Source organism: Chrysemys picta, chromosome 8, assembly GCF_011386835.1.
Source record: "Chrysemys picta bellii isolate R12L10 chromosome 8, ASM1138683v2, whole genome shotgun sequence".
Lineage (NCBI taxonomy): Eukaryota > Metazoa > Chordata > Testudines > Emydidae > Chrysemys > Chrysemys picta.
In genome coordinates this window covers 30,209,419-30,222,217 of record NC_088798.1, presented here as the reverse complement: position 1 = coordinate 30,222,217, position 12,799 = coordinate 30,209,419, and the positions used below count along the sequence as shown (strand labels likewise).

Below are 12,799 nucleotides of genomic sequence, written 5' to 3'. Positions count from 1 at the left end.
GAGCACCGAGTGGGCGGGCAGCACAGCCCACCCCTCAGCCCCAGAGTGGCAGGCAGGCGGGCGGGCAGGCAACTGAGTGCGGCCCCCGGCGCGGTGGGCAGGCAGCACGCCCCACCCCCGCTGGATAGCCAGGTGGGTGGGCGGCACGAGCACCAGCTGCAGCCGCCCGGAGTCCCTGGCTGCAGCCGGCCCCCACTAGCCCCAGCCTGGGGCAAGGGCCCTGAAGCCCTCCCAAGTGTGGGAGGTCCAGAGGCTCCCACCCAAGGTGGAGGCAGAAGCAGCCCCTGCTCGAGTCACAGGCCCCCCACCCAGGGCAGGTGGAGGGACCCAGGTTCCACAAAGCTTCCCGCGCAGCTCTCCCCAACCTTGCTCTGGCCAGGCGTGCGGGGCCTCAGAGCCACAGCCTGGCTATGATAAGAGTCGGGTGGGCATCTGTGGGCAGGTGGAGGGTCTGTGGCTCCTCTTACCTGCCTGCGCGGCTCTTACCATGGCCAGGCTGCAATTCTGAGTCCACCCCCCCCACCTTGCCCCGGCTGGAGCTGGGTCGGGGAGAGCTGTGCAGGCAGCTGTAGGGAGCTTGCCCGGAGTCACAGACCCTCCTCCTGCCCTGGGCAGCCGGGCAGGGGGGACATGGTTTGGGGGCTGCTCTCAGCTCCCCCCATCCCCACCTGCACGCCGGGCAGGTGGAGGGTCTGCCATGGCTCCACACAGCTGCCCGGGCTCCCCAGGTGGACTCCATGCTGGCCTGACCACAGGGTGGGGCTTGAGGGAGGAAGAGGAGGGGAAGGGGTGGGTTCCTGGTTCACTCCTGGTTCCGGCGCCACTGGCCCAAGGCCCCGGCCACAAGAGAAGAAAGAGCCACAGCAGAGCGCGGCCGGAAGCAGGAGGGGGTCTATGGGAGGAGTGTGGGTGGGGCCACGCAGGCAGTTTGGGTAAGCTTAGCTTCCCCTGCCTTTAATATCCGCTGCCCATGTTAGACACCATCTCTGCTCTAAAGACTTTACAATCAAAATTATTTATAGGTTGTGTGTGAAACACCATCTATGTGAAGAATAACAGTGCAAGTGCCTCCACTATTCCATCAATATGCCTCAATCCAGACATGAAGGACCCTCGCCTGAGGTGAACTGGTACTACACTCTCCATGCCTGTTCAATTACTGTCTTGGGGACAGAGTTCTAGGGCTAGAGCTCACCCAACACTCTGATCACCAAGGTACCCGGAGTGGACTTAACTGGGAGTTGGGGGCTCAATGGCTTAATTAGACACAGGGCTGATGTGCTAATGAGAGCAATCAACCCATCAGCTGGGAGCAGTTAAGAGGCAGGAAGGAAGTGCAAGAGGGAGGATGCCAGGAGATACAGGGGCTCAGGATGAGGAGATCTTTCCCTCTGCCACCCCAGTGAGTGGGCTATGGGGAAGTTTATGTACACATATAAATTAAAGGAGATATCCTATCTCCTAGAACTGGAAGGGACCTTGAAAGATCATCAAGTCCAGCCCCCTGCCTTCACTAGCAGGACCCAGTACTGATTTTGCCCCAGATCCCAAAGTGGCCCCTTCAAGAATTGAACTCACAACTTTGGTTTTAAACAAGCCAATGCTCAAACCACTAAGCTATTTGCTGCCCAAACGTACTGGTGGAAGGGACCTAATAAATAACACACCGATGCTTATAAACCTGGAAAGTGTCCAGCCAGTTTGCAGTGTTTGAAAGGGCGGAGCAGGGAGCTCCGTCACAGTGTCAATTGCAGTACAGAAGTTTGGTGATGTTGATACTTGTCCATTAGGAATTGGACTGAAAACACCAATTCATTTCACAGTGGTCAACAAGTGACTGGCAGATGGTAATGAGTTTTAGGCACTACCAAACTGGTTCTAGTTCAGATCAGTGCCTGAGAGGTGAAAAGTTCTGTATCCCATTTCAAACCCACTGAGATATCCAGTCTCACTGTTTTTTGTTTCTCATTGACAGAGTTGAACATTTTAAAAAACCCACTTAACTATGAAGAATCTAGAGAACATTATCATAAGATAGTAATAGCACTAAAACAGGGCAATAATGGGGTGTGTACTTTGACCATGTTCCTTTTTAATATTTAAATAACACTAAACATTAACTAGTAAGAATGTTTTGGAACTTCCAAGATCTTCCTCCCACCCCCAAGGAACTTGAGAAAATATTCTTATTTACTACATGCTAACTGCTATTTGATAAAGCCAGGGTAAATCAGAATGTAGAGAATGGGAACTCAAATCTGTAATTGCATCTAAATTAAAAGCTCATTTAGTGGTAAAAATGTGACACATTACAAAATGATAGTGAAGATTCAATGAGACTGATCTGTAGACAGCAATATTTTTAGTTAAACATCATTGTATAAGTTTCTTTTTTAATCCTATGAACAACAACTTGCCAAAACTCTTCGCATGGGGCTCAAGGTACAGACTGAACACAGATAACCAGTATGTGACAGGTATCACTGAAATATTTAAAATTTCATCAGCTGAAGACAAAATATAAAACATTGGTACCTAGTTGCTTCAACAGTTTTTTTTCCAGAGTTTACAGACAAATAGAAAGGTGCATCGTAATTATATTCATCAAATACTCCCCAACGAAGATGGGCCCATTCATGGACAAAAACTTTAGCTGTGAAAGAGCAAGAGCATATGTGAATTCTAAATATAACACTTTAAGTTTACTTTATATTTCCGTAGATCATTTAAACAAATTTAGCCCCAATCCTACAATAGCCTCTGCTTGGAGATATCCCTGTGCCCACACAGGACTCACTGTGGGATCCAGCTTGAAACCCAAATAGATCACTGTGTTCAGATTAACCCTCCCAGAATATTAACAGACCTAAAGTAAAGATCTGTTTCCATACAGGAGCTTCTGACTATTCCAGGTATCAAGCAAGGTTTCTCATGTTACCCATGTCTTTTAAAATCATAATTCTTGGCTCTTATATAACACAAAGAAAAAGGTGTATATTAGAAAACCATAGAGAAGTTAGTTTAACTTCACTTCAGGGTAAAACTAAGGATTATGTAGATTATGTAGATCAGGGGTCGGCAACGTTCAACAATGTGCTGGCCGCGGCTTCTTGCAGCCCCCATTGGCCTGGGACGGCGAACCGCGGCCAGTGGGGGCCGCGTTCGGCCGAACCTGCCGCGTCAGCGGGTAAATAAAACTGGCCCGGCCCGCCAGGGTGCTTACCCTGGCGAGCCGCATGCCAAACATTGCCGATCCCTGATGTAGATAGTTGAAGGCAGATAAAGTGTAAAAGGTTAGACAACCAGAATACTTTTGCAGAAAACCAAACTATCTCACCAAGACAATCTAATCCCTTTCTTGCAGGTGTTGGTAAAGCCATTGACATGGAGAATGTATATAATGTTGTCTAACTAAAGCTTTCAACTAAAGATGGGCCAAGGAAGCAGAGCTCAGCTCAGATTGAGTTTAAATCAGAATTCAAGGTTTGAGTTCAATGCTTCACCCGGCTAGAATTTGGGTTTGTATTTGACTTTACTAGAATCCAATGAATTATTCGAAGGAGATTTTTGTCCCAAACTGCCAGAAATCTGATGAGAAAGACCATTCTTGTGAGATTTCCACCATTTTAGGCCAACAAACCTCTACATTTTTGATCCAAGCTCATGCAGGTTCATCTTGGATTTGAATCCAAATAACCTTGCAAATTTACCAGGGTTCAGATTTGGGGGACTGGCTTTGACATAGCTCTGTTTTAAAAGAAACACATAAATGATTGATTCTAACTTGTGTATGGAACAGAGATAAATAAATTGGACAGTATATTGGTTAAATGCGCATAGGAGAAAGTCATTGTTAATGACAGCAGATTACACTGCACAAAATTGAGAGGTCTCTATTGGGGCTTTTTTATTTGCTTATTAACGGCCTCACATAGGCAATGCCCATGGAGTCAAAAAACATGCTGAAGAAATCAAAACGGGAATATTGTTAATTCCTTGTGAATGTACACTTACAAGAAGGGTAGTTGGGCAAATGTGACTTCCAGAAGTTCCAATAAAAACCTTCACATCCTCAGAGGAGGATCTGCTCATGAGAGTTTGGTCTATTCTAGAATCCTCTGGGACTGGTTTTACCTGCATGTTCACCAGGTTACACCCACTGCAACTCTCAGATTAGTTTACTGCACTGTAATGTTAGGATATAGATTATTTCCAAGTCAAAGCAATGATTTACAAGGAAAAACAACCTTCATTTACTGTACAATTATTAACCAGTATTTTCAAGAGACTGGTCATTTTAGGTGCCCCCATTTCTGAGTGTTCAACTTAAGACTCATCCAGGGAGCTTGATGGTCAACACTGTGTGAAAAAAGAGGCTCTTTTTAAAGTTTCGCAGGTTGGGCAACCAAAAGGGAGGCATCTCAAATCACTAGTCACTAGTCACCTTGGAAAATCTCGGCCATTGCATATTTATAACAACAAACGCAGAAAATTAAGGTCCAATAGATGGTGCTACCTCGTGATCCATAGATGTTATGCAAAGTGTCATTTAACAGGAAGTTGGGAGTGAAATGAATGTATCGTCCCTTTTCCCCACATCCTCCATATTGCAGCGTGTAGGGATCATCTCCGTACTTCAAGAAAGGATTAGCCACGATAACATCTGCCTGAAAATAAAAAAAGCCCTTGTTTAAAGAGCAGCAGGAAATGGAGGGTGGCAGATGATTCTCCTGAATGGACTCATCCTGCAGCTTTTACTCACGGAACACCCCCATTGATTGTTTCCCTGGGTAAGGACTGCAGGACTGGGCACTAGAGGGCAATACAAATTCTAAAAAGAGCAATTTATATTCCCTCGTTATTGGAAAAACTTAGGGCTTGTCTACATGGTGGGGTAACACGCACTATGTGGGGAGATTTCTGAAGTGCAGCACTACGTTAAAGTGCATCAGGGAACATTTAGTAGACACCAGCAGGGTCTACAAGGATCAATTAATGAGCAACACGTTAATGTGTTTTAGAAATCATACCTCCATAGTGTGCATTGCTCCACCTTGTAGACAAGACCCTATGCCGTAAGCGTATGAACACAACAAATACTTTTGATTTGTAATGAATGCTTACCTTATCATATGACTCTGTTTTCACACTTAAATACTCAGGTTTTGGCGGCCAATGCAGAGGAATTATAATTTTTACAGCCTTGAAAAAAAATCTCTGTTTTGTAGCATTGAACAAGTAAGTAGAAGCCTCTTTGACCATGTCCTGGTAGGGAAAGAAAAGAAAATTTTATGAATTAAAAATTGAACAGTAGAGGCAATGAGTAGTTTAGCCTTGCCAGGAAAGAAAAATACATAAAGTAACACTAAGTATGTGAAGGCATAGAAAGAAACCAACCTTGGCCAAGGAAGGGGCTGGGACAGATTATTTCCCTCATGGAGCAAGGAGAGACCAAACTGTAACTCTGAAAGACTGGAATGCTCCTAAGACAGTGCAAATATACACCGCCCCTTCCTCAGGGCTTATGATAAAAACCACAATCTATTCCTTAAAATAAAACCTGAAAGAGATCCTTCCAAATATGAAATTTCCTCAAAAAAGTTACATGAGCCCGAGGTGAAGAATGGTTCAGTCCTGGACCAGTCCTTTTCATTAATCTGCAAAGTGTACTGTGGTGCTTGATGAATCAAATAAAATAATAAATAGTAAGTAATAACCTGTGGTTTCCTTTTTCTTCTCCCTGGGATCTTTCTATTAGAGTCGACTTTCTTTCTGCCTCTACAGTGGGCACTACTTTGTCACTATTTTCCTGTTCCCGTCGTCCTTGCTCCTTCCCCACCTCTCCTGAGTAGTTTGGGGGCCACTAGTTAATGGCTATGCCCGCCTCAGTTTATTGTTCTCTTTACAGCAAGTGAATGCTCAATGACGAGATCATGGAGCAAAGATCTGCACGGTGACTTTGAGAACTTAAAGAATAACTAAAAACAGAAATATCACTATATATATATATATATATATATATATATATATATATATATATATATGTATACACACACACTCATACGTATACACACACCAAGGGGTTTAAAATGTTATACTTTTAAGAAGCACATGGGATCTTTAAAGAGGAGAAGGGGAAAACGCCGCATTTATTGAGAATACAGCAGTTAGCATATGCTTTTCAACAAACACACACATACACACACACAATGCACCCAGTCCTGCCAGTTGATGTTTATAGTTACCAGTCCAGAGTCTGGATCAATCTAGTGGACAGCCAGATTGGTCACAGAGGGGAGCCAGGCTCTGTCAGTAGCAATCTGATGCTCTTGGAGTATGGCAAGAGGAACCCAAAGTCCCCGGGCAAAGCACCCTGTTCTTATAGTCCTTGTTCTCTGCTGAAGTCTATGGATTTTGCTGTGTCAGTTTATGACCTGTTACTCCTTAATTGGTGGTATCTTTTCATGTAAACATTGCAATACACCTCCGTGTGGGTCATCCAGTCCAGGTTTTGATTTAATCAATTGTCCTGTCCTTAGGGGTGCTAGCCTTCCCCTCAGGGTCGTCAATCTGCCCTTCCTTAATTATGGATGTGCATTGATGGTTCTCCGGTGTCATTAAGTCTCTTCGCTCCTTTTTCCTTGACCATCTGGCTATAACAATGGCCTTCATACCTTATCTTTTCCTGATGCATACATTCCTCATTCACACAAACAATCTTTTACAGAGACCTTCAAAGGTATACAGCAATTTTTATGTTGAGCAAGAAAAGGCAGTCTGTCAGATGCATTTCTACCAATGTCCCCGAGGGTCATTCCTTTCTGCTATTCAAAAAGGGTGGCTGGCAGGATGAAATCAAATCATATATTAATTCTCATAGCACAATTATAAAATCCTGCTCCTACAGTGAATACCTGCAAGGACAGGAAGAAAGGAGGGATAAAAGCAAATGGCAAACATTGTAATGGAGGTGCAGTAATTGGTAATTAAATATCCATGTTCTGGAGAGTCTCTAGTCTAAGATACTCATGTTTTGGAAAGAAGTAATTAAGAAGGAGGTGATACATAGAATCAGCCTGACCCTGAGCCATAATATTCCTGTTAAACTTCAAGAGATGAGTACACTCATTTCATTAACAGCAGCACTTGAATAAAAATTCAAGCTAAGAACAAATTTAGTAACCATAGAATTGATCTAGTTCCCCTGAAAATGAAAAAAAAAACCGAAAAAACAAAAAAACAAAAACACGCTTGACATTAATGGGAGCTGGAAATGGTCTTTTAAGATTACTGCTAATCTAGAGGTTGAAATAACCTTGAAGTCTGAATATCACTGAATGACAAATATACAAATGTTCTTACCTGTATGTTTCTAATGATATTGTGATCTTCTGGTAACTCAGGGTTAATTGCAATAACAATATCCTCATAGCCACCATTTTTCAGCTGTACCCTAGAACCTCTCACCACAGGTACTAGAAACAAAAGAACCAAGCTCTTAAACACCCTCATTGTCCTGTTCCCCACAATTTTTTGTTATAAAAATGATGGCACAGCAGCGCTATTTATACAATTGCTTATTTACACAGAAGCAAGGCCGTTCTTAGCCATAGGGAGCACCCCTCTCTCCACCTTCCCCTCCGGCAGGGCTTGGTTGGGTAAAGCTGCTTGGGAGGGTTTGCTGGCTGCATGCGGAGGAAGTGAAACTGAAAGTGACTCACTTCCTTGGCAGCCAGTCCAAGCAACAGGGGCTGGATTGGAATGCTCATACACTGCTGGCTGGGCTGAGGATAGGGTGACCAGATAGCATGTGTGAAAAATCAGGACAGGGGATTGGGGTAGGATGATCAGATGTCCCACTTTTATAGGGACAGTCCCAATTTTGGGGTCTTTTTCTTATATAGGCTCCTATTACCCCCCACCCTGTCCTGATTCTTCACCCTTGCTGTCTGGTCACCCTAGGTGGGGGGTAATTGGTGCCTATATAAGACAAAGCCACAAATATCAGGACTGGCCCTATAAAATCAGGACATCTGGTCACCCTAGCTGGTGAGGGCGTCTTTCCCCCGGCTGGCAGTGATCCATCTCATCTGGAGGGAGCTGCGCAGGGCAGGGTGAGCTGCTGTGGATGCATGGGTGCCCCGGCCCTGAGATCAGATGCTGTGCTAACTTCACCATGGTCCGTGGGGCTGGTGGTGGTGCCCAGTGGAGTGTGATCGGACCTGAGGGTTTGCTGCTGCTGTTGCCACTCTGCACCCCAAGAGGTGGATTTTGGGGTCCTGCAGCTTTCCACCTATCTCCTCCTCTACTGCAGCTGTTGGACCAGCAGGCTGGGGGTGGGCCAAGCATGAAAGCAGTACTGTGTTGTCATTTAACAACTTTGTTTGCCCAAAATGCTTGCTAACAATCCTGAATCCAATTTCAATATATATATATATATATATATATTTATAAAATCAATATCTTAGCCAAAAACAGAAAATTAAGTTGTTGAGAATTATTTGTGACAAGTTTGGTTTGGGGCAGGGAGTGGGCCAGTTTTCATTAGAGGAACAAAAAATGTTGACTGGCTTTCCTATAGCCCTGTTACTGCTAAATAGAGCCTTCCAACAACTGTAATATGCTCTTCACCTTACTAGTGTATAGAGCAGGGGTAGGCAACCTGTGGCACGCACGCCAAAGGTGGCATGTGAGCTGATTTTCAATGGCACTCATACTGCCCGGGTTCTGGCCACCGGTACGGGGGGCTCTGCATTTTAATTTAATTTTAAATGAAGCTTCTTAAACATTTTAAAAATCTTATTTACTTTACATACAACAATAGTTTAGTTATATATTATAGACTTATAGAAAGAGACCTTCTAAAAACATTAAAATGTATTACTGGCACACGAAACCTTCAATTAGAGTGAATAAATGAAGACTCTGCACACCACTTTTGGAAGGTTGCCGACCCCTGGTGTAGAGTGACCATATGTTGTACTAAGATTCTCTTTTTTTTTTTTCCAGTGAGTCAGTATAGCTTTTGCCGGCCCAGAGGTTGGGCAGCCAATGTCTTACATTTTCACAATGTTTTGTCCAACTTCCATAAAGTAAACACATGGTTAATATGAGTTTAAAAGGCCAGGGACACTTCCTTGTGAAGAATCTGTGCAGCAGATCATGCTAGAGCTGTGAAAATGGCCATTTTTGATGGAACTCTAGAGGCAGTGATTTATTATGTATTTCTGGCAGTGCCCAAAATGTGCTGCTATTACTAATGTCTTTCCAAACAAAAAGAAGGCACACTAGGACTTCTGTGACATTTCTATGCTAGATGAGATGATTCTGTGCTGACTTCATTTTGGTCACTTTGTGCTTTACCTAGGAATAAAACTAGGGTTATGTTTTGCCACTGCTTGGAAACCCAGCTTATTAAACTGGATAATGCCATTGATCTATTTACAGTATAAGGTTGATATAGAGTTGTAACTAACATTAAGACTGATGCCCACTATACATTTAAAACTAAAAATGGCTTTGTAAAAATGGGTTTCCTGCTCTACTGTGTCTCAGTCAGGGTGGAGCGTCTTGTGAGGTCTCTTTACACTAGCTCAAGGTCACAGGCTCACAGCTATCCTATATTAATTATTTTAAATAATATTTCTGATAATCTGACAATAATTTTAACAGTTATTTCTTTAAAAAACACCCTTATAAGTTATGTCGTATCGAAAACAACTTTCCGGGTCACAAAAAAGAAAACAGAAAGATGAAATAGGATTAGCTATACAAGCACAGAAGGGTTCTATACTTAAATTTGTACGTCATGAAAACAACGAAGTTGATCGAGATCATCAAGTAACTGCCGAAGAACATTTTTATGCAGACGAAGCTCAAGAAATGCAACAACACATGGAACAATCATTTGAAACAGATGCAGACAAAAAACAAGAAATTACAACAGTTGAGACTGTACTAGCATGTGATATCAAAGATTGCTGGAGTCAGAGAAGCAGCACTGGCGTCGTGTTCTTGAACGTCTATTATTTATTGTTGAATATCTATCAACAAACAATCTTGCTTTTAGAGGAAGCGTTGAGAAATTATTCCAGCTCCAAAAAATTTTGGGGGCCTTGCACAACTGCTGGAAAAATTTGTCACAGTGATGAGTGAAGAGTAACTGAAAATGAAATACATGACTTGTATTTGGGACCAAAAATTCAAAATGAACTGAACATTCTAATGATTGATAAAGTGAAAGACAAAATTGTTTCATTGATTACTTTGGCAAAATATTTTGCCGTAATTCTAGATTGCACTCCGGACATAAGTCATCAAGAACAGATGTCGTTAGTAGTGAGATTTGTTGACATTAGTGATTCAGCACAGATTACAGTTAATGAATAGTTTATCACATTTTTAGAAGTAGAGGACACTACAGGTTTTGGACTTCTTCAAGCTCTCCTTGATGAACTAAAACGAATGGAATTGTACATAATAAATATTAGATGACAAGGCTATGATAATGGTGCCAATATGAGAGGATGCATTTCTGGCGTGTAAACTAGATTGCTGGCAGAAAATCCATGAGCCTTTTTTGTTCTGTGTGCATGCCACAGCCTTAATTTGATTTTATGTGATATGGCCAAGTCTTCTGTAGAAGCTATTTCTTTTTTTGGTTTGCTGCAACTCATTTTCATGCTCTTTTCAGCTTCCACTCAATGATGGCAAATATTCAAAGCACATGTCAAGGATATTACCATTAAGCCTATATCTGAGACACACTGGGAAAGCAGAGTAGAAAGTGCAAAAACGTTGAGATATCAATCTGAGGAAGTTTACGAAGCACTGGTTGCTATTTCGGAAGAAGCCAGAGATCCAAAAACTAAAAGTGAAGCACAGTCATTGGCCTCTGAAATATCCAGTTTCAAGTTTCTAACATCTGTCGTAATCTGGTATGACATTTTTGTTAAAATCTCAAGTGTAAGCAAAATAATGCAGAGTCCAATGATGCAGCTAGATTCAACGCTTACCTTACAAAACAACACACAAGACTTTTTAGTGAAATACAGAGAAAATGGATTCAAAGAAGCACAGGATACAGCGAGAGAGCTTGCACAGACACTCGGTATAGAACCAAAATTTCCACATCTGAACGTGGCACGAGTTTCAAAGAAAAAACGGCAAGTGGAATATGAAGAAGCAGATGAGCCCATAGAGGATCCAGAAAAGAAATTTGAGGTTGAATTTTTTAATGTTGTGATGGATAAAGCAATATCTGCTATTGATGAAAGGTTTAATACCTAACGAGTACACCATGAACAGTTTGGATTTTTGTATGACATAACTAAATTCAACGAAATAGGAAAACAAGAGCAGCAAATGACAAAGTACAAGAACCTAGAGAGCCTCCTGAAGCACGGTGATAGTTTTGATTTAAATGGACTTGAACTGTACGAAGAATTGACTACATTGTCATCAATGTTGCCACATGCAAAATCGGTGCTATTCTTGCAATCGAATAAGACATCACTTTGTCTTTGTCATATGATGACATTATTACTGATTTTGCAACCAAAAAAGACAGAAAGATTGAATTTAATTAAAAACAAATCCTTGTTTCAATACTTTTTCATAGAAATTTCCAATAAAATGTTGACAAATTTAAAAAAATATATTATTTGCATCATTCTGTCAATCAATCACAATTTTTTCAATAGCGCTACTTCTTTAGTGCAAATATAGTCCATCAGCATTATAATGTGCTTAATTAAGTTAAACTGTTTGTAATAAAGTTCATGTGGCAAGTTTTCCAGTACTGTAAGCTTATGGTTGTGTTGCTAAGAGCAAGTCGGGCATAGGGCATAAACTTTTGGGGGTAAAAAACCCACTTCTTGCATCTGTTAGTCTTTACGGTGCCACCGGACTCCTCGTTGTTTTTGTAGTTGAACAGTGATAGCTCTTTACCTGCTTCAACACATTGAGGCCGCGTTCACCTGAAGCCACTGATGCAGGCAAACTGACAAAAATATGCAATGCAATTGTGACATTAGGAAACACCCCAGAGAGTCCAAGTTCTAGTATTTCTTGAAGCAATTCCTTTGGCTTGCAATCCCATTTAAAGTTCGTGAAATATATTCATTTGAGGAAGATGACCTTGTCACTGAGATCTTTTGAGATTTCTTTGTTGTACTGTTGCTGAAATTGTTCAGCTGCAGAAAGCAGATCTTCATTACTCAGTCTGTTGTACTGCCAAAGTAATCCCAAAAGGGTACAAATTAGTCACAGTGACTCAAATCGACATGTAACACCTGACTGAATAGAGTCAATTTTGACAAGGAAGACATTGAACCTATGTAGCCTATCCACACTTGAAATATTCTGCTGTAAATAGGTAGTTTATCAACCCTTGAAATCTTCTACTGTAAACATGTACACAAATGCTGAATGGTATATAAATGCTGATAAGACTTAAAACAAAGGAATACTAATTAAGAACACAAAATGAAACAGTCAGGTTATTATCCTTATCACTGAATCAAAACTCAAGCATGCAAGGTGTAATATAACAGGCTGAGCTGAAGACAAAGGGATGACATATCTATAGTAAACACAGACACAGATACAGGCAGAGGGATAATGTCCAAAAGTTTCAAACGTGTGTCCTCACGAAACTCACCATACAAGATTGTCCTCACAAATTTTCACCTTGAATCTGGGCCTACAGACTACGAAAGCCTATGAAGATGGCCAAGCTACCAAGCTAAGGTTTAACCAACCAGCCAGTCACCTCTTTTAGCCACCATATGAAGATAAT

General features: G+C 42.0%; 1 protein-coding gene across 2 annotated transcripts in view; it reads right to left on the bottom strand.

Moving 5' to 3' along the window:
• Positions 1-7,682, bottom strand: part of LOC101944200 (calcium-activated chloride channel regulator 1-like) — a 30,849-nt gene extending 23,167 nt beyond the window's left edge. For both annotated transcript variants that reach the window (XM_065554187.1, XM_065554188.1), the window contains exons 1-4: positions 7,363-7,682; positions 5,125-5,265; positions 4,517-4,667; positions 2,536-2,653 (exon numbers count right to left, since the gene is read on the bottom strand). In XM_065554187.1, the coding sequence (XP_065410259.1) occupies positions 2,536-2,653; positions 4,517-4,667; positions 5,125-5,265; positions 7,363-7,512 (560 nt within the window). In that variant the 5' untranslated portion in view covers positions 7,513-7,682. The remainder of the gene's footprint in view (positions 1-2,535; positions 2,654-4,516; positions 4,668-5,124; positions 5,266-7,362) is intronic.
• Between the last annotated feature and the right edge of the window lie 5,117 nt (positions 7,683-12,799).